Source organism: Notothenia rossii, assembly GCF_949606895.1.
Source record: "Notothenia rossii genome assembly, chromosome: 4".
In the NCBI taxonomy this organism is placed as follows: Eukaryota; Metazoa; Chordata; class Actinopteri; order Perciformes; family Nototheniidae; genus Notothenia; species Notothenia rossii.
Window position 1 is genome coordinate 31,011,845 of NC_136902.1, and position 22,286 is coordinate 31,034,130.

General features: G+C 42.9%; 1 protein-coding gene across 4 annotated transcripts in view; it reads left to right on the plus strand.

The window, feature by feature from the left end:
* Positions 1-22,286, plus strand: part of kcnq2a (potassium voltage-gated channel, KQT-like subfamily, member 2a) — a gene marked incomplete at its 3' end in the record, with an annotated part of 33,672 nt that overhangs the window by 8,368 nt on the left and 3,018 nt on the right. For all 4 annotated transcript variants that reach the window (XR_013807177.1, XM_079675434.1, XM_079675433.1 and 1 more), the window contains exons 2-7: positions 14,213-14,303; positions 14,375-14,501; positions 17,590-17,765; positions 20,492-20,617; positions 20,723-20,833; positions 22,165-22,260. Coding sequence is in view for 3 of the 4 variants with exons in the window: in XM_079675434.1 (XP_079531560.1) it covers positions 14,213-14,303; positions 14,375-14,501; positions 17,590-17,765; positions 20,492-20,617; positions 20,723-20,833; positions 22,165-22,260 (727 nt within the window). The remainder of the gene's footprint in view (positions 1-14,212; positions 14,304-14,374; positions 14,502-17,589; positions 17,766-20,491; positions 20,618-20,722; positions 20,834-22,164; positions 22,261-22,286) is intronic.

The window sequence follows — 22,286 nt, forward strand, 5'->3', positions numbered from 1 at the left end:
ATTTTTACCATTTCTTTAATTCATGGTGGTTTCAGTAATCCCATGGTAATTGAGGACACAAATAATCTAAAGTACTAATGTAATCTTTATGACTTTCAGAAAGGACAGGAGACCCACAGGTGCCTATCAATGATTGTCAACTGAGTCAAAGCACTAGCAGCAGCATGATGTTGATGTTAAATGTGTTGTTTTAGGAACATCCATTGTAAATAAATGGAATTCAATAAACATTGAATAGCATATCATGCAGTTTGTCTGTGCCTTTTCCTCTGTGTTGTCCTGACATATCGTCTCCCCGATGGTTTGCCGTGCTGCCTGGGGATGCTCCAAGTGCTCAGAGAAAGAAGTACACATGTAAAGTTTCCCCACTGACACAGAGAGGAGGAAAGAATGGCTGGCTCAAGTCAGCAGGAGCCTTTTAACTATCACAAAAGACAACAACAGCAACAAAATATGTGAGGTAATCATATTTTTCACAAAACGAAGACCACACCATTGGGAAGCTTAATGTCTTTTTAATCAAAATAAGGCACAGGGAGAGGCTTGCAAAACTCTGGGAGTTGAGACTCAAGTGCAGGGTGAGGGTCTCATTACAGGTCTTCAGGCTCCATTGAATCCCCCTGGGGTTCTTGTGCTGAGAGAGGGAGACAGGAGAAAGGGTTAAATACATCTAGCAACCTATAGGATGGGAAATTGCGGACATATTTGAAACTTACCTTGTATTTTCACTCTCACTTAAGTCCCTCTCCCTTTGCCATCAATCCAAAATCAGCTGAGCTGCAAGATGATACAGACAGGTAATAATCAACAGAATCACAAGGACATCATATGGCTCTGCTAAAAACACACACTCACCCATAAGTTATGTTTTTGTTTACTGTTTGGAAGTCTCAAATATGCACTCTAAATCCATATAAATAGCGATGTATCACACAAATAGCTCTCTTCCTTATTATTGTGTAACGTGAACTATATTATACTAGCTTGAACTCTAAAATGGATATCTTCATTTCACCATCTCCACCCACTACAATCACACGCCCAATGTTATATTTAACTCCCTCCACTCCGGATAAGCACGTTAAGAAGCCCCTTTTCTCTAATTCCACAACTTTGGGTTGAAATAACATTAGGAGAACGGATCAATAGGCTGTTCGTGGTTAACGTGTGTTGCTAACTTTATCCGGAATCCTAGCCTAATCTGTTATGTAAATCTACTGATTTAGGGATAATCTTCACGGAATCCACTAACATCCTTTAATACACATGTTAATTTGACTCAGATGTGCTGATAATATCTGCAATATAAATCTTTAAACGTCTTCTTAGCTTTAAAAGTCCAACACGAACGGTCTATTATGCTGCAACTCTACTGTGCTGCTAGCCGCAGACAGCCCCGCAAATCAGCGGCAAGCTAACTTCCGGGGAACTATTGAGAGCTCCACGATCCGCCATTGCTGTAAAAAAACTGGAGATGTCGTAGCTCTTCTATCTCAGTGGCGAAGTCACGCCCATCTACTTCCGGTTATTTCGGAAAAATAATGTATTGAAGTTAATGGAGAGAGAAAACTTATCTTTCGATCCCGTTTGAATTGTGCCATGAATTACACATATGATGTTTGTCAATCTTAAAAAATAATTTCCATGTCAAAAAAGTCAGTTTGTCGTAAAACTGTTGAAATATAAGACGATGGCCCTTTCTCACTTCTCTTATTTTTCATTTCCTCGCTCCTTGGTCTCTGTCTCACCGGAAGTCGATTTGTCTGCGCCATCTTGCCTTATTTTTGCCGGAGGACAGAGGAGCGAGGAGCGAGGAGCGATAATGGAGGAGCTATGATCGAGGAACCACCAGACCATCCTCCGATGAAATCCTCAGACACTCGCCCCGCCCCCTTACTGTGTATCGCTCACTGATTGGACGATGCAGTGCATGCACTGATCTGATGCTTCTTGACATGACAGCAGTTTCCCAGCGGAGAGAACAAAATACATGAACCTCACAGGAGTCACTCCTCAGTTTAGGCTGTGTTTTGTTTCAATGAATGTATCGTTTGGTTACAAATAGCCTATGTGATATATCAGAACAACAAAGTGGTCAAAAATCTTTTTATTCATTTTTTGGAAACATTTTCATGATCGCTTTTTTCGTTTTACATTTTAATTTATTGTCATTTCCATTCAGTCAGTCATTAAGTGCTATTTAAAATGTTAATTTGCTACATATCCAAACAAACAAACAAAGTGTGCAATCCAATGAATGTTAATCTAACTGTTTTTTTTATAGATAACAACATATCTCTTTTTCTTCTCTGAATTATTTTATTTATTTTGTGCACTCTAATGTCCAATCAATATTAATCAAACTATTGTTTGTTTATACATTTTAAGAATGGCGTTTATCTTTTTTGAGAATGAGTTCTTATTTTATTTGTATTTATTTGGGTCTACAACAGATGATACAAATGTTTGTGTCAGTAAATGTGTACTAACAGAGGCGGGGGTGTGTGTGGAAATAACGGGGACAGAGCTGGCTGCTGTCAGACGATCAGCTGTGCAGCGTCATCACAAACGGACGTCACTTCACGTGACGCTCCGGAGAAAAAGACGTCCCATTGCTCTTAAAACTAAGTTCCCTGCTTCTCGTGGTTTCCTTGCGTCCCTCCATGCTTCCCTGGTGGGAGGGACTAGTCACAGGGAAACGACGCAAGTGAGGGATGCAAGGAATCCATTTAACCGAAGTGAGGAGGCCCTATGAAAAATACGCAACTAGAAAGACTACAAATCCCAGAGTCGCGTAAGTGATCTCCCAATTGTTTTCCTCCACTTATGGCGCATTTCCACTGCAGCGGGTAGCCCCGTTTAAGCGTCCTTAATCGTCCTCAAGCGGCCAGGCCAGTTTTTGGTGGCCTTTCCATATAGCGTAGCACCGGCTAGCGGGTACTTTTCCCCTCTTTTTCCGGTCCCATAAAATCGTGGTTCTATCAGGCCAGGGCCAGGGCTGAACTAGTCACATCAACACTCTCGACTGCTGATTGGTCAGAGAGAATCGTCAGAAGATCACGCGCGAGATCATCCCTAGCGTCGCATATATATTTAGAAGCAAGCTTTCAGCATTTTTATACACAGCATTTTTGTAAACGGAGGAGCTACAAAAATGGCAACGTCAAAGAAAAGCACACCGTGGTCGACCGAGCAGGTGACGACGTTCCTACATCTCATTGGGGATGATAAAATCCAGCGGGAGCTCGACGGAACAACTCGAAATGTGAATTAAAAAAAAGCTGATCGCCCCGCCTACACTGCGTTGCTACCCCAGGTCCTAAACTGTAATGGAAATGCGCCACGGCCTCGGACGGCCAGCGAGGCAGCCCGAGGCCTGAGCGAGGACGCTTAGGGACGCTTAAACGGGGCTACCCCGCTGCAGTGGAAATGTGCCATAAGAGATAGCTATGACAACAGACACTTGCATCGCAATTATACAGAAGTGTACGCTGGCGCGACTAGCTGCCGCTGCTCTCCGGTTGCCGCTGCTCTCCGGTTGCCTTTTTTATTGTTTTTACGATTCTCTGTATAGCTTGCAGCAGATCACCTATCTGTGGTGAACGGGATACTGGTGGTCTCTACTCTGGGCTACTGTCAAAACGATCTAGACTGTTCAAATTTAGCGTGTTGGCGTTCTACTCACCTGAGTTACCTGGCCACTGCTACTGCTGTTCGGTGAACGTACATCTGCCCGTGCATCATGTGGATCTACAAACTCGCTGTGAGCTCTGTGCTCCTGTGGACTATCCTGTCCATAGTGATTTATCCAGCGTCATCTCTGATCCAATATATGAGCACGGAGCTCCTCCAGTTTCGATTCCTCCGGCTTGATCCCCCGCCTGTACTGCACTACTTCCCGGACATCGCCCGCCGTCCTCATCGGAGGTACACCCATCGCGGAGCCGGACGAAGTGTCCACATCGATGACTCCACTGCTATCAACTCCATCTGGTCTTCCACCCGCCGTCGCCCTCGGAGAACCATCCGTAGGAAGGTGGATCACAGCTCGTTAACTCGCCTGGCTAGGTCGGTTAACGTTGGCTTCTCCAACCAGCAGTCCGACGTCAAATTTGGCTTATTTAACATCCGCTCCCTCACTGGCAAGGGATTACTTCTACAGGACCTCCTCCGTGACTGCAAGTATGACTTCCTTTGTCTAACAGAGACATGGCAACATCCTGATGATTATTCTCAGTTAAACGAGTCAATTCCCCCTGGGTTTGTTTACACCTGTCAACCCCGTCTCACCGGCAGAGGAGGCGGTCTCGCGATATTACACCGCGAGACTTGGAAGGTCTCAGCTGTCACCGTGCCAGTGTCACGCTCATTCGAGTCCGTGGCTATACAACTAAATGGACCTACTCCAACTATTTTAGTCATTATATACCGCCCACCCAAACCTAACAAGGACTTCACTGATGAATTCACCACACTTCTCACTCACATTTGTTCACTCTCATCCAATATCATTCTGTTAGGTGATGCTAATATTCATTTGGACAAAATTAATCTTTCTCTCACTAAGGACTTCATCTCATGCCTGGACAGCTTTGGTCTTCAACAACATGTTGACTTCCCTACTCATTCGAAAGGTCATATTCTGGACATAGTCTGTTGTGCTGGTGTCACTCCCCTAAACTGTTCTGCTGTCTGTCTCCCCATCTCTGACCACATGCTCATTTCATTTAATTTAAGTCTGTCACTGTCCAAAATCAAACTGTCACGCACTATGTCCTTCCGTAATATCAAGAACATCAATGTAACCGACCTCACAACTGGTATTGACTGTTTTCCCACCATCACCCCCCCATGTACCCCGGAACAGCTGGTTCTCTTGTATAACAATGGTCTCCAGACTCTGTTAAATTCACTTGCCCCCCTCAAATCCCGGACTGTTTCATTCCCCCACTCTGCTCCCTGGTTCACCCCCCACCTACGTCAGCTGAAAGCCGAAGGTCGTCAGCTGAAGAGGCTTTTCAGCAAAACCGGACTCACCATACACAAACAAATGTACCATACCCACATCCTCATATACAAAGATGCCCTCTCCTCAGCCAAATCCCAATATTTTACAGCAAAAATTACTGCTGGTGCTGGAAACACCAGGGCCCTGCACTCAGTGGTCAACAAATCACTCCGCCCCCCTGATTCCCTCCCCCCACACTTTTACTCCACTGACCACTGCAACTCCCTGATGTCATTTTTTAACACAAAAATAGACACCATTCACCAGCAACTGACCCCTCACACGTCCAGTTGTCCACCTCCTTTTGTCCCCCACCCCCCCCTCTCTCTACCTCTCTCCTGCTTCGAACTCCCCTCTGCTGCGGATTTATCCAAAATCATCCGGAATTCCAAGCCATCCACCTGCCAACTTGACCCCCTCCCATCCTCCCTGGTTATAGCCTCCCTCCCCTCACTGCTGCCCCTGATAACTGCCATTATTCACTCCTCCCTCACCTCTGGTTCTGTCCCCTCAGCCCTCAAAACTGCAGCTGTCACACCGTTATTAAAGAAACCTGGTCTAGATCCCAACATCTTCAACAACCTCCGCCCCATCTCCAACCTACCTTTTCTCGCTAAAATACTAGAAAAAGCAGTGGCATCACAGATTCAGACACACCTCACCAACAATAACCTTTATGAACAGTTCCAGTCCGGTTTTCGCCCCCGTCACAGTACAGAAACAGCCCTCATTAAAATCACAAACGACCTCCTGATAGCAGCTGACTCTGGACAATTATCCATCCTCATCCTCCTTGATTTAAGTGCAGCCTTTGACACCATTTCCCACTCCACCCTCCTTGACCGACTTACATCCATTGGCTTATTGTACACACCCCTAGACTGGTTTCACTCATATCTCTCCGGCCGTACTCAGTTCATTCAGTTAAAATCATTCACATCCCATCCCTCCCTCATCTCCTCCGGTGTCCCCCAGGGCTCTGTCCTTGGCCCCATCCTCTTCATCATCTACCTCCTCCCCCTTGGACAGATTTTCCGTAAACATAACATCAATTTCCACTGCTATGCGGACGACACCCAGCTATACGTCTCCTCCAAACCCTCTTCCACCTTCCCACCCCCCTCCCTCTGTACCTGTTTACAGGAAATCAAATCCTGGTTCACCTCAAATTTCCTAAAACTCAACAGTGATAAAACTGAGGTAGTCCTCATTGGTTCAAAACTCACACTCACCAAGCAACCCAGTTTTACTCTCACCATCGACAACTCCCCGGTTTCCCCCTCCCCTCAGGTCAAGAGTCTGGGTGTCGTCCTCGACAGCACCCTCTCCTTCCACACCCATATCAACAACACCATCCGGTCTGCCTATTTTCATCTCAGAAACATCAACCGCCTCCGCCCCTCACTCACTCCCCACAGTGCCGCTATCCTGGTCCACTCTCTCGTCACCTCCCGCTTGGACTATTGCAATTCCCTTCTCTATGGTCTCCCCCACAAACACCTACACAAACTCCAACTGGTCCAAAACGCTGCTGCCCGTATCATCACCAGAACCCCTGTCATCAGTCACATCACCCCTGTACTACACCAACTCCACTGGCTTCCCATTAAACACCGCATTGACTACAAGATCCTCTTTCATACTTTCAAAGCCATTCATAACCTCGCCCCCCCATACCTGTCTGACCTTGTCCATGTCAACATTCCCACCCGGTCTCTTAGGTCTGCCTCCTCCATCACTCTCAAAGTTTTCCCAGCCCGTCTCTCCACCATGGGGTCAAGAGCCTTCAGCCGCTCTGCCCCTCACCTCTGGAACTCCCTCCCCCCTGATATTAGAAACATGGACACTATCACCACTTTCCAAACTCACCTCAAAACCCACCTGTTCAGGCAAGCGTATGGCTGACCTGTGCTGCAAGCTGTATGTTTTTAGTAGTTATGTTTTTAAACTGTGTTTTGCTTTTAACTATGTTTGTAAAAATTGTTTTTAACCTTTTTGTACGGCGACCTTGAGTGCCTTGAAAGGCGCCTTATAAAATAAATGCATTATTATTATTATTATATAGATATACTCTATCTATATGGCGCTGGTTAAGATAAGATAAATTTAACAAGATGCCTGTGTGCTTAGTACCAGGTTGTTATCATACCAGCAATGGGTCTTGCTCGTTCTTTCGCTTCCCGTCTGATGAAAGGACCAGGAGTGGCTGGATCAAGTTAGCTACCTAGCTAGTAGCTAGCACGTTAGTTAGCAATTCAGCCTTGTCATTTTTATTAGCCTTAACATGAAGTAACATTAAGTAACCCAAAATGTTAAACAGTAAGAATAGTAGTCATATTTCGTGAACCCTTTGAAGAGTACTGTCACCGGTGTGATCATTCTATAATACACAATTTAAAGAGCATCTTGCAGGTTTTTTTTTTTTCTACATTTATGCTTTAACTTGCTTGAAAATTACAATTAAAAAAGTGAATGTAGGATTTGATATGTCTTACGAGACATAAGGGCAGGAATTCAGAGGGAGGTCATACGTCAAACGCGTCATATTACATCACAAAGGGTAAACATCTCCGCTCTCTGACCGTGGGTATAGTTACTAGTTGCGTTGAGTTGAGCGGTTGTGTTTTAGTGAGCTGGTATTTTTCGGTAGTTTTACATTGTATTTCACCATTTGTAATCATGGTGCAGTATTGTGTTTGTGCAGGTTGCACAAATACCAGCCTGTCAGGACATTGAGTCCACAAGGACCGGAGCTAGCGTTCGTTCCTGGGTGCGTTGTGCATCCACCTCCCTGCAGCACATACTCGCCACAGCTTTATCAGGAAACCGTATTACATCCGTCTCCCTCCCTCTTCGCTGCTCTCTCTCTCTCTCCCCTCCGGTACACGGCACCGTAAGACGTAGTGTGGAGTTGCATTAGGTAACGCTGTGGTGGCTATACTGCTCCAGCCGTCTCCTTTGTGTTTGTTTGTTTCCCCCTGTCTGTGTTGTTTGTGTGTGCGTGGTGGCTGTCACTCCTGGCTCCCGGCTCAACCTCCACTCACCTGCTGCAATCAGCTGAGCACCCTCCCCGACTACACACCTGCTTTCCATCAAGCCATTTACAACGGCACATCAACGGAGGCTCCACAACCTTTCTCCGCCAGCTCGTCAAGTATCAGCCGTATCTCGCGTCTCCCCTCCGGTACACAGCACCGTAGTGTGGAGTTGCATTAGGTAACGCGAGATACGGCTGATACTTCCGCATTAGTTTCTGTTATGGATCAGTATCAACAGTCCTGCCAGTAACGTTACTATATTATCAATGCTACTTTAGTTATAGCCTAATATATGATAGCTAACTTCACAATGTTGTGACGTGACGTTAGCTAACATTCTGTAGCTAACGCCGGTCACTCATCAAGATAGCTGCCCAGTTCTCCACTGGTTCTCCTCACACCACAGCTCAATTTCTCTCCGATGGCCGTTATTTCTTCTAATCCTTGGCTGCTCCTAGTCTCTTGGACGCCTAGCAGGCTCATAATTATAAGGTTGTGGTCCGTCATATGCATTCGAATATTCATGTTCAACTTCTTTTGTGTCTTCTGTGTCGAAACTAGCATTGGGATTCATGTTTATTAATACGTTACACCGGCCGCTTTCCCCCTTGTTTCCCCCATGTTACGTCACACGCGGGAGGTCACGTGCTGAGGCTTTTTTATGCGGAAGTGAACATTTCTAATAAAAACGACGCCAGATGTCACTGTAGTGTATATTTCTGTATATTTTTTTGAAAATCTAGTGTATTCATCATTTTCCTACACATTTATTCACTGGTGTCTTTAACCTGGAAGTTGCTCTTTAAGCCCGGGGGAGAAATGCTAACACTAGCATCGCCGATCGCCGATCTTTTCTACTTCTGCTATCTGCACAAATGGTTGACATTAAACATTAAAGAGACCAGGCAGTTCAGAGAGAATCAAATGAAGGCAGGCAGGCAGCTTTGCATGACATTCTTCTGGAAGTGTTTCATTGTGGTGATAGTGCATAGTGAGGGTAGTCAATCGTTTTGTTGACAAGACAGTAGTGACGGCCATCTTGGTGACGTTTTGTCGTTGTGAGAGTCTGCGAGACCAGAGATGTAGTTCATTAAGCGTTTCACACAAACAAATGTGTTACTTCACAGTTTTACGTTTTGACTTGCAAAATTATCTTTTAAATTGACAAACATCATATGTGTAATTCGTGGCACAATTCAAACGGGATCAAAAGATACTCTTTCTCTCTCCATTGACTTCAATACATAATTTTTTCGAAATAAGATCCCATGGAGCTCCCCCGGAAAGGGGAGGGACTTTGCCACTCTATAGACAGGTCTTTTCTGTGTTAGAGTTTTACTCGCTACATGGTGTACTTTGAGGGTTTGTGACTCTGCAGACCGTTTACATACATAAAAACCTTCATAACACACAAGGGGACGGGTAATAACCAGAAAAGCATGACATGGGACCTTTAAGAGAGTGTGCCTTCTCTCCAATATAATTGAACTATATGGCCCTCTGGTTGTGGTGCTCAGGAATATATTTGAAAAGTCATTACCTGGGTACAGAAAGATAATCTACACACTTTGCTGTAATCAACAAGTTATTCTGTTTGTTTAGCACATTCACCGACACAGGCCAATAGCAATCTAGTTTCATTTTGTTGGAGAAGAGCTAGATATGTGTTCGTCCGATATCTAAATCACTGAGGAGCTCACACCAACACTATATACATTTATGAACAGAACTAAAAGTTAGAGGCAAAATATGTACTTGTGATTTGTGGAAGAACTGTCCCTTAAAGTCTCATTATCATGAATGTAGACTTGTGAGGTCGTATTAATGGATGTGTTCCCAGCATACACACCAACATGTTGGTCTTCAGAAGTGTTGGCCAAGTTACTTTTAAAAGTTACTCTTAAAAAGTAACTAGCAATAGTTATAGTTACTGCTCTAAAAAAAGTAACTAGTTACTTTATTAGTTACTAAATTATAAAAGTAACAAGTTACTTTACTTTAAAAATAATAACAATAAAAATACAAGTTTTTGTGTTGTTCTTGTGGCACAGTAAGAGAAAAGACAACTCCCCATCATTGTAGCAATTATCATTACGAAATGTAGTGGAACAATAAAACACAAAAGATATGTTTAGACATTGGTTGAGACGGTGGGGTCTTTGTGGCGACTAGTTTTATAGCCCCATGTACATTAGTTAGGTGCTTCAGGAGATTGGCATAGTTGTTATTCGATGTGGACAATGCTTTCTGTCCTGCACACAGTTTACATTTTACCGTAAGCTTTTTGCGTCATTTATCCCCACAAATTGAAAATAGAGGTTATATTTCCAAGTTGCAAATGCGCTGCTGCTCTCGCTGATACTTGCATCTGCCATTGTGTGTGTGTGTGCTGGTGGTGAGCGTTGCCGTGTGTGTGTGTGTTAGCCGAGTTCACACCGGAGTACTTTTCCCACTTTAGTTTCAATATAGTTCCGAAATGTCGCGTTCACACCAAAAAGAGCCGGAACAAAAAAATGAGTTCATGAGAACCTTTTTACCCCCTTTCCGTCCCCGCTAGAGAGGAGGGACTCTCATACGGCTCTCTTGTGAGAAAAGAGCTATATTTTTGATTGGCTGGGCGGATTGCAAACCAAGCCCAGTAAAACTCAAAAAAAGCCACCATTTTATTATCCTCGCAGAGAGACTAATTTATGGCAACACAAAATAAAACATGGGAGAGGTGGAAATGAGGAGGTGTCGCGGCCGGGGATTTTGGGCGGCAGTATACGCCGTGAAGTTGTTTGCGGCCTGCCAGTAAACCCAAAGCAGAAGAAGAAGAAGTGACGTCAGCGGCTTCATTTGCCTAATCCACCCCCAGGGACTTATTCCGGTGTGAACGCGATCTGTACTTAGTTCATCAGAACTAACGAGTTCTGATGAACTAAGTTCTCATGAACCTTTGTGGGAAAAGTACTGCGGTGTGAATGCGCCTATTAGCAAGTGTTTGTGTGTATTTTCCCCATAAGGCAAGACCCGCCCAACTCTGTCTCTGATTGGCTTACCCTGAAATGTTACCCCGCGTTAACATCACTCCTCTCTGGTTACTTTCACTTTTCCATGGTGCTGTGAGAGGACATCGCTGTATTCGCCTGTAAGTTACATCCGCAGGGAGATTCGGTTCAGTTCCATCACATAATATAACGCAGTAACGCACCCATTTAAATCACAGTAACTATAACGGCGTTACTTAATGGGAATAGGTAACTGGTAACGCTATTAGTTACTGCAAAAAGTAGTTGCGTTAGTCCCAACACTGGTCTTCAGATAGTGAAGTGACAAGTCACTGTTCTGTAAACTATGTGAAGACTGACCTCAATATGTCACAAGAGAACAAAAGACAGAAGCATCAGACGTCTCAGCTTTGTCAGAATAATGTTCTGCAGGTGCCTTAACTATGGGTAGGAATTAATAAGATGTATTGATTCCAATGGTATAATATGTTTTTTGGGTCTGATTCTTTCTATTAATTCACTCAATGATTCCGATCCAATTTGGAGACCAGTCTGGAAGATAATATATGAAAACTGGTACATCTTGTCAGAAAATGACTGCCCTATTGAGTGACCTTGAATATAAGAATAATCCAAACGCTAAAGCCATCACTATTGGGCACATATACTGTGTGTGTGTGTGTGTGTGTGTGTGTGTGTGTGTGTGTGTGTGTGTGTGTGTGTGTGTGTGTGTGTGTGTGTGTGTGTGTGTGTGTGTGTGTGTGTGTGTGTGTGTGTGTGTGTGTGTGTGTGTGTGTGTGTGTGTGTGTGTGTGTGTGTGTGTGTGTGTGTGTGTGTGTGTGTGTGTGTGTGTGTGTGTGTGTGTGTGTGTGTGTGTGTGTGGGTGGGTGGGTGGGTGGGTGGGCGGGCTGGTGTTAGTTCTTCCTCGGCCCTAGGAGAAATTTGACCACCATAGCCCCCCTCCACACAATCAATATTACTTATATCAATAATGGATGAAGTGACTCAATTTTAATGGAAATGTGTCACTGGTATTGACCAACCCTCAATGACTTATAGCCAAACTCTCCACTTCCCCTCATCTCTACGAGGTCATTTCACCTATCCTTTCTGATTGGTTTGTTATTTGTGCATCAGCTTTGTTTCATTTAGCTGTACGCTTCCTGTTCAACACCAAACAGCTGCAACAGCTTCGGATGTTAACAGCTGAATAAAATGCTTTTATAAGTAGTTATCTGAACATAGATGAGGTTCAGTATAGGCTGTAGTCATCTATTCCTAAGCTAGATCACTGCAGCCATAACACACATCGTGACTTCAAATGTACATAGTATACATATGCAACTTTAAGTTCCCTTCTACTTATTGTACCCCAAACGACCATCTTTTCCTAGAACTAACCAATTATTTTTTTATCAATGTTTTGCAACATTGCAACCTGTTTAAAACTGTTTCATATTGTGAGGGTATGTCATTTGCCCCATCTGAAGCATTTGAATGGTAGTGATAAGAAACTGATAAGACGCTTTTGATAGGTTTGATTACATTCATATACATGTAGCAACCAACTGGAGAAGTTAGTGTTGCATTTAGAAGCTAAATGGCCATTTTGTGGAATGAAGGTTGAGACTAAAAACGGAGCTAAAAGGCAGTTTTCCTGTTGGATGTGTGAATAGGTATTACTCACATCTTCGTCATAACAACCACCCTTTCATTTCTCCATCAGCCCACTCCCACCACTCAAAGAGTATATTGTTAAATGAGATCACTCGGGTGTAGTTTGAGCTTTAATGTGTTACCTGATCTTGTGCTCAGAGAGATGCCACTGTATCTTATGATTAATGATAGTTGCGCCTGCTTTCTTCTTATTTCTTCTTGAATTCCTGCGTGGTCCTAGTATTGGGTTTCACCAGGCACTCTCCATTATCTCTGCTTTGGAATTCTTCCAGTCGATCTTTTCTGAAGAAGGTCCCTAAGGTCAGGCCTTGCCATGCCTCTTCCTCTCTGAAAACACATGTTATGTTCCGTCCAATAAAGCGCTCGCCTGACGGTCTCAGCCAATCTTCTGGATGTGTGGCTGCAGAATTGATTTTCTTCCAAATCACATCAGTCTACTTAAAACCATTCACCATCCCTTTTCTATTGTACCTAGAAAACCAATTGTTTTATTGATCTTTAGTATACATCTTATAATATATCTACCTGTTAATGGAGGAGTTTGGTCTATGGGATTGTCCCAGTCTTAACAAAGTTTAAACTCATCTTACACTAACTCCCAACCTTTGTTGAAAGGAGTAATGACTTTAGTGTCGATCCAGTGAAGCCTAACCCGATCTAACCCTAACTGTCGGAAAAAGCCAGTAATTGCACTTATTCTACGTAATTGTCAATGTCAGCACGTGTTATAAGGTCACTTGACCTAACTCAAGTTCTACATGGGAAACCTTATTGTTATCGTTTCATTGACATTATTTAAGAAGGATCAGTAGTTCCAATGAAAATCTATCTGCTTGCATCTTTCAGGCTTTCTGTCTTATTGACTCATAATTCACTGATTCCTCCTAAACGAGCTGCAGATGTTCATGCACTTTGCTTATTTCCGCTAAGAAAGGCACCACCCAGCTTCTGCGCCTCTAATTATTCATTAAGTCCCCAACTGTCCCTACTTAAGCTTCAGAGTTTACAGATGGGAAATGGTCTTTATGGCAAATGATCGTGACAATGCTAGCAGATTAATATTACATTAAATGTGGGAATATCATAAAGGGTTGGTATCAAGCCATGCACATGTTTTTTCTTCATTCTTCAATTTAATTTAAATGTTTAAACCAACAAAATAAAGTCCTTATGGTAACTGTTGCCAATGTGGTTCATTGAAATGGGACATGGTTTCTGAAAGCCATAATGCTGTTTAGTTATTGAAATGTCCTTTTTCAGTGCTTTGAATGTTCATTCATCTCAATTGTACTGGGGGAGAAAATGCAAATAATCATCTTTTAATACCTTAGGGTAATTGAGAATATTTGGTTGATTTGGGGTGAACTGCCCCTTTAAGAAACGGACATCACACATGCTTTATTTATATGGTTATGCAGACTGATTCACTGAATGAAATGAACTGTGAAATGCCTTAAAATAACAAGCAATAACTGTTTTTGTACTTTTCCCCCCATCAGCTTCCTCTTGATCTTCTCCTGTCTCATCCTCTCAGTGTTTGCCACCATCAGAGAGTTCAAGAATAGCTCAGAGAGTGCCTTGTACATCCTGGTAGGTAGCATTTCATTAGTTGTACTCCATATACAAACATGTCTCAGGGTTAACTTTGGTTTGTTCCACAGGAAATAGTGACCATCGTGGTGTTTGGAGTGGAGTACATCGTGAGGATATGGGCGGCTGGCTGCTGCTGTCGGTACAGAGGATGGAGCGGGAGGCTCAAGTTCGCCAGAAAGCCTTTCTGTGTCATAGGTGAGAAAACAGAGTGGGGCTGGATGTCCCCTTGCTCTCAGACAGAGGTGGGGAGTAGTACAAATACTTTGTTACTGTACTTAAGTACATTTTTCTGGTATCACTTTACTCCACTACTTATTTTTCTGATGACTTTTTACTTTGACTTCTTACATTTTGAACACAAATACCTGTACTTTCTACTTCTTACATTTTCCAAACAGGCTGGTTCCTTTAGTTTGAATGTGTGTTTGGTGGCGTGATCATCATTCTCCACCATTTCCTGGTCTTCTCTAAAGAAGAGGGACCAATGAAAACGTTGTCATGCTGCCGTTGTTCAGCATGGAAACATTCATTAGCTAACAATGAAATGATTGTTCTATTAATATAAAGGGAGGTCAGGTACTGTTAAACCCTGAGCCTGTTTTTCAGGTTTCAGGCTCGAAAATGACATTCCCAGAACAAATGACCATATCTTCCCTTCTAAAAGGGTTAAATTAATAATCTTTTTTCTCAAAGTAATGATAAACCTGTCAGTTGGATGTAGAAAAGTCAGATTCAATATAGATGTTTTTTATTTTAAAGAAAATTCAGATTGAACATAGTAAAAAACTGTAAATTATAGTGTCTGTCCAAAACATATTTTGTACTTATAGTGAAAACTAACCTTGGATGATGGGTTAGTAGACTAAAAGCTTTAGCAATCCAAAGTACAACATATAATAAGTACCCTGTATCAAGATTGATGCAAAACAAGTGATATTTGACATTTTTAGACAGATTTAGCAAAAAAAAACCTCTTCTGGGGCCATTTGGGTGGATTTTTCATATCTTTGGCTCCCCCTGCTGGATTTTGACATGTGACATCTCTTTCTAACCGTCAGAGCCAATGGAATCGAGGGGAACTCCCACATAGTCCTTATTTGGTCATGTGTGTGTATTATACTGACGCATAGCCAAGACCGGAAGCAGCAGCCACTCTGGTGGCTACCATTAGCAGCTAACTTTTGCTCCGCGATTTTTACATAAAAATTGAATTATGGATTATAAATAATTCCAATTATTGCCCAGAAACTTTATCAACCTATGGATTAACCGATTCAGCCGCGTTTTTTCTCGTTTTAATGCCATTGAACACGTCTTTTGATCAGATTAACAGCTACGGTGAGACGATCTCCCTAGAAGCTACGTAAAGGTACGTGTTGTGATGTCTGTCTTTGCTTCCCCTGTCGCAAATTCGGATCACTCAGTGATGATACTATATACCTAAATAATCTGTGGAACCTCAGCTTTAATCGGACATCTTGTATGTGCAGCTACGATAAGTAATAAGGGTACTTCTATCTTGAGTTCTGTGCCAACGCCCGTTAGCATTTTTCGCTAAGGGGTCATTTAGATGCTTCTTATGAGACTTGTGTTTTGTTTTGGTAAAAATGGTTTATATCGTCAGTTAGCTGAGATTATTTCCGTTAATCTGGTATAACACATTAATAGGTTCTTAAATATTAAGATCCCCTGAGACACAGTGTCCGGAAAAAAAAAACCCAGGGTCCCCGCCGGGCTTAACAGGTTGCTGCTAGTTATGGGTACTTTTTACTGAAGTACATTTCAAAGCCCATATTACTTTTACTCGAGTGACGAAATTTAGTCAGTAATTCTACTTTTACCAGAGTATTTTTAAACAGAAGTATCTGTACTTCTACTTGAGTAAAGGATGTGTGCAGTGGCGGCCGGTCCATAGGGGCGCTAGGGGCGCTGCCCCCCCTCTTCTCACATGTTTGATTGTCATTAAAAATTAAAAATTCATAAAAAAATATATTTCCCCCCCCAAAATTTTTTTTATTTTTATTTTTAAAGAACAAGGTAAATATTTTATAGTTGGTATCAGTAAAATGTATAATCTACAATAAAATCTTGTTTAAAATTGTTTTACGATATCTAAAGTTACTGATAAGTCACATGTTTCCTGCCTGGCCGCAGCGTATATCATTACCCTCTCTCGTCCGGGCGGTAGAAAAGAGCCCTCAGCCAGAGCAGCTGCAACCAACAAGCTGACTGTTGCTATCTGTAAACTATGACGCCAAAACATAATTTCAGCCAATCAGCGTCGTCAGATCTGATGCTCAAAGGGCGCCCTTTCAGCGCCCTGGCCTGTGTGTCTGTTTAGACTCGTATCCAAGGTGACGCTACAGTAGGGGATGGCTGCGTCTGCAGTTGTAGACTCCGGTGCTAGTGGATCGCCGGAGCTGTAGATTAACATTTGCATGCTTATTGTAGTTGTAAGGGCAAGGCCTGTGGCACCATGGAGCATATGTGTGGGCTGACCTGTATTTTACAGGAAAGGAGGGATCAGAGGGTCGAGTTGTCGATTCTTGTTCAGTTTTCATCTTCCTCACCCTCTCAGACTTTGAGTTGCGCGCGCTGCTCAAGAGACGCGCTACCATGGAAACCAAACAATGGTGTACCTGTATTAAAGTCCGAGTGGAAACAGTCCTGAGTAAATCTGATTTTGTCAGAAATCGGGAGAAATGCGGGTGTCTCCCGCGAAAATCGGGAGGGTTGGCAAGTATGACACACACACACACACACACACACACACACACACACACACACACACACACACACACACACACACACACACACACACACACACACACACACACACACACACACAATGTTCGTATTTAGTCTCCTGATTTTAAATGCCCTAGTATGGTTTTGTCACCATTTCCATAGCCCCACCAAAAATATTTTCCACCAGCCGCCACTGGATGTGTGTACTTTTGCCCTCTCTGATCATAAAACATTACAAAGACTGTGTTTTTTCCATTCATTCTAATGCTGGAGGCTTTGGTCCTGAATATAATAACCATCTTTGTTAAGTGTTCTTGTAATTTTCCCCATATTGGTTGCCATTAACAGAACATAACAAACTCAAGAAAACTTGACTCTTCTAGTTGCTTCTAAGTACTCTAAGCAACTTTTGAATTACACGGAAATCGGTCCTCATTGTACTCAGTGAAGTGTTGGTAATTCACTCCTGATTTGATCGGGGATCTGTATCTTCCCCAGCGTGTTCAGAGTTCTGTGATGTGTCTTCTCTCTCCAGACATCATGGTGCTGATCGCCTCAGTGTCAGTGCTGGCGGCCGGTTCTCAGGGCAATGTGTTCGCCACCTCGGCCATCAGGAGTTTGAGATTCCTGCAGATCCTGCGCATGCTGCGTATGGACCGCCGGGGGGGCACCTGGAAGCTGCTGGGATCTGTAGTTTACGCCCACAGCAAGGTGACATCATTCAAGATTTACTGTAGAAGTTGAATAAGAGTTGAACGCTCTGTCTTTTAAACACCTTTCCCTGGTGTGATCACAGTGTTGGTATTATTAGCCAGCCAGATGTGGTGTTAACAATCTACTGTGCTCTGCAGTTCCATTAACTACACTGAAATGTATGCTAAGTAAAGGTTAAATAATGTTTTGAATAATGTCTTTACTGTATTATCATTGATGTATGTCCACTTCCAGCATTTGATTAGATGATTAATTTACTGTTCATGTAAACATGTGTTATTGTTTAGAAAACATGCAGAGGAAGTGAAAGGACTTAAAGACCAACTTGCAGGCTTTTTTTTTACTACATTTATGCTTAACCTTGCCTGAAACCTTGCCGCGTCATATTACGTCACATGGGGGAGTTAACTTTCTCAGACTCGGTCTCTGCCCAATCCGCGGTAGTAGTTTGTAGTTGGTTTGAGCGGTTGTGATTTAGTGAGCTGGTATTTTTTCGGTAATTTTACATTGCATTTCACCATTTGTAATCATGGTGAGCTTGTGTTTGTGCAGGTTGCACAAACTCAAGCCTGTCAGGGCATCGAGTCCACAGTTTCCCTCATGGGAAAAGGACCGGAGCTAGCGTTCGTTCCTGGGTGCGTTGTGCATCCACCTCCCTGCAGCACATACTCCGTCTCCACAGCTTTATCAAGAAACCGTATTACATCTCTCTCCCCCCCCTTCGCTGCTTTCTCCCCCCTATTTCTGTATATTTTTCATGGGAGCCTGCCTGCAGACCTCCACTCTCAGGACAGTTCCGGTGCAGGCTGCACTCTCAGGACACCTCCACTGTCAGTACAGGAATTGACGATTCTGACGAACACGTTTTTTTTCCCGCCCACCGAAGGAATTTTTCAAATCACAATGGAGACTCATCACGGAGGCGATGAGTTCGCCCACCGTGCACTTTGGGTCGGCCTCGGTCAAGCCCTGACCCCCCCAGCCTGGTTCTCGTAAAAGTTTTTCGCTCAAATGATACCATGGAGGAATGTAACGGGAGTTGACAGGGGACTCTGCCCGCCTCGCGAGTACCTATTTTCGGACACTTTTTTTCACTTTCCCCCCTATTTTCCCCGGTTTTGTTAATTTTTATTTTTTGGGCTATTTCACCCGATTTCTACCGGGGACATTGCCCGGTCTCGGGTGTCCCCCAATGGCCTTTGTCCAGCCCCCCCACTCATCCATATATTAACGGATTTTGACAATTTTTGTTGCATTTTTCTCCTCTCACTGATCGATTGGCAAACGTGACCCACTGTCGGAGGGCCTCCGCGCCGGCCTAGTGCCGGTGCTCTGGCGGTCGGTTCCTCCGAACTGCGGGTTCGACTCTGATGGCCGGGAGGGTGTGCTGCGTTGGGGTGGGGGACTTCCCCCACTCTGCGTGTCTCTTCCTTCCCGGGCCGGCCGATATGAAGCGTGACCAAGACGCACCGTCCAGGGGTCCCACTCCCACAGCGGGGTGGAGGTTCCCAGCTGGAACCTCCCCACCTCCGCCGCGTATATATATATATATATATAATCACCTTGTATATCAGTACAGTATGATTGAACTGTTCTGCCCTTACAGCGCGTATCCCTATGCGTAGCTAGACAGTAACATAACATTTAAAAGTCCTCCAATAAAGATGCAAGGTTTTCTTTCTTGACTTTACGGTTCTTCTTTTACTTTGTAAAACTGTTACAATACAGAAATAAAACACATAAGTATGCAGGCTTTACATAACATATAACTAGCACTGTACAAACGACAAACATACTACTATTAGGTATTAGCTATCATTAGCATGACTATTAGCTAGCACACGTCAGAATCGTCACTTCCTGTACTGACAGTGGAGGTGTCCTGAGAGTGGAGGTCTGCACCGGAACTGTCCTGAGAGTGGAGGTCTGCAGGCAGACCCCTCTCATATTTTTGGGAAAATCTAGTGTATTCATCATTTTCCTACACATTTATTCACTGGTGTCTCTAACCTGCAAGTTGCTCTTTAAGCCAGGGCAAAAGGATGACTTTGGCTAAAACAAAAACATTAATAATTACGTTTTCAGTCAAACCTATTTCCTCCAGGTCACAGTTGCAGTTTTAAACATTATTTAGGTTTAGTACAATTTCATGGTTTGGGTTAAAATAACTATATTTGTTACATTTCCTAAGTTACATATTTAAGTTAAGTCGTGTATGTAAGTTAAGAATGTAATAAAAGTGACGTAGGCCTAAAATAAGTCAACTGTTTTATTTTACAGTCAATCAATACAGTGGTGTCCTGGGTGAAAGTGGTCTTCACATGTGATTTAAACCATGGGGGTTCAAACTAATAGTGCTTTATTTTCCACCGTGTTAATTCAGTGACAGTAATCCTGTCATGGTATGGAAATATATTTATCTCAGTTTTATTTTAATGAGCTTTGAATTATCAGCTTGCACTAACAAGATAGTGGAAAACTGTGTGTGTTTGTGAGAGACGGAGAGAGGAAGCATCGAGGGGAATAAAGACGGTTATTATGAAGTGCTTGGTCTACCGCAGAGGACAATGGACTCACATAATTATGTTTCTAATGTAATGTAATATTATTACAAAGGCAATTTTTACCAATTTACAGAGGTTACATCACCACTTTGCCAGGCTTCTTTGATGACACTATTACTTTAGATTCCCTGCCGCTCACTGTATTGTTCTTCCCTGCAGGAGCTCATCACAGCGTGGTACATCGGCTTCCTGTGCCTCATCCTGGCTTCATTCCTGGTCTACTCCGTGGAAAAGGATTCAAATACTGAGTTTGAGACCTATGCTGATGCCCTTTGGTGGGGACTGGTAAGACAGGGGGGAAAAGGGTCTGTCAGTCTGTCACTTTTCCTATCTTTCTTCTATGCAACCTGTTCCACGAATCAGAGTGACTTTAACTTATCTTCTCACCAGATAACTCTCACCACCATTGGTTATGGTGATAAGGTTCCAAAGACCTGGAATGGTCGCATGCTGGCAGCCGCGTTCAGCATGATCGGGGTGGCCTTCTTTGCACTTCCTGCTGTGAGTACACTTTGAACCCAGTGTCGTGGTTTCTTTTGTGTTTATTAAGTCTCTATGTTGTTAAGTGATCAGCAATGTGGTGTAACTGCTCTGTACCTCCATAAGAATGTGTCTAAGTCTTTCATGTATTCTTGAGTTTGCATTCCTTGTTCTGTTTTTCACCCCTCATGCTAACTACTTAGTGTTCTTTTAGAACACAAGAACATAGCATATTTCATTATTTTAACTATGAAAGACCAGATTGTGTATACTTGACAAGAACATCTAATTGATTCAATAAATAATGTGACACATGGCGTCATAGAGACTATCAACAGAGAGCATAAACTAGATCATCAGGTCATACAAAAAACAACCCCAAATGCAAATGATGATCCTCTACATCCACTGATTGTGTGAAAATGGCCAATTGTTGGTTAGCACAAAAACATCTAAAAAGGAAGTGGTATTCTCAGCTTGCCACGCTGCCACCAAGTGGCTAAACGACATACTTCTTTATAATGTAAAACTGTAATTTTGCCTCTTTTTGCTGTTGTTTTGTGTATTTTGTATGTTGTTTTGTGTGACTTTGAGGTGTTTTTGTTTCTATCTGTAGTTGTTATGTGTCACTTCATGAGACATTCTATTTTCAGTAATCAATCCATGGTCTGATTGAACCAGCATACACAATACTAGGGCCCTGAACATAAACAGTATGCAGCCATTGTTCCCATCATTCATTATATGTGCATTTCTCTTGTAATTACATGTCTGCTGTGATATATTGAAAGGATGTGAATATTTAATATAATGTAGTGATCCCGAGCTACCTAAAACTTTTCAGTCTTTTATGATCCCACCCAGAAAAATAAGCAGTCTAAGAGCCAGTCTAGAATATTATAGAGTATTTGTCCTCTCTGGTAATTAGACTATAGAAGCCAGCTAAAAGCTTAATCAAAAACACTGCTCATGTGTCCCTTCACATTTAGAAAGCTCTCACCTAATGACATAATTCCAGTCACTGATGGGTTTGTCACTTGCTGCTAAATGTTTGGCATTTCACCTGAGATTTAAAAATGTCAGACTCAGCAGTACGCTTTTAGTTAAACCTGGTCCAACACAAATATGCATAATAAACAGCCTTTACTTTTGCCATGTGGGAAGGAAATAATTGTATCAAACAATCATATTACCTTAAGGCTTTGTAGACATCTGTCATATTATATATATGCCATCTTCTAGTTGTATGTGCTCCCTACTCTCTGCTGTGGAAGGTTCTACAAGATGTTGAAGGAGTTGCGATTCCAACTCCTGGCCAATAGAGGTCAATAAAGATACCTTTATCGTTTTAGGGCATCCTGGGTTCTGGCTTTGCCCTGAAGGTACAAGAGCAACACAGGCAGAAACATTTTGAGAAGAGACGTACCCCTGCAGCAGGCCTCATCCAGGTAAAAAAATGAATGATAACAACACC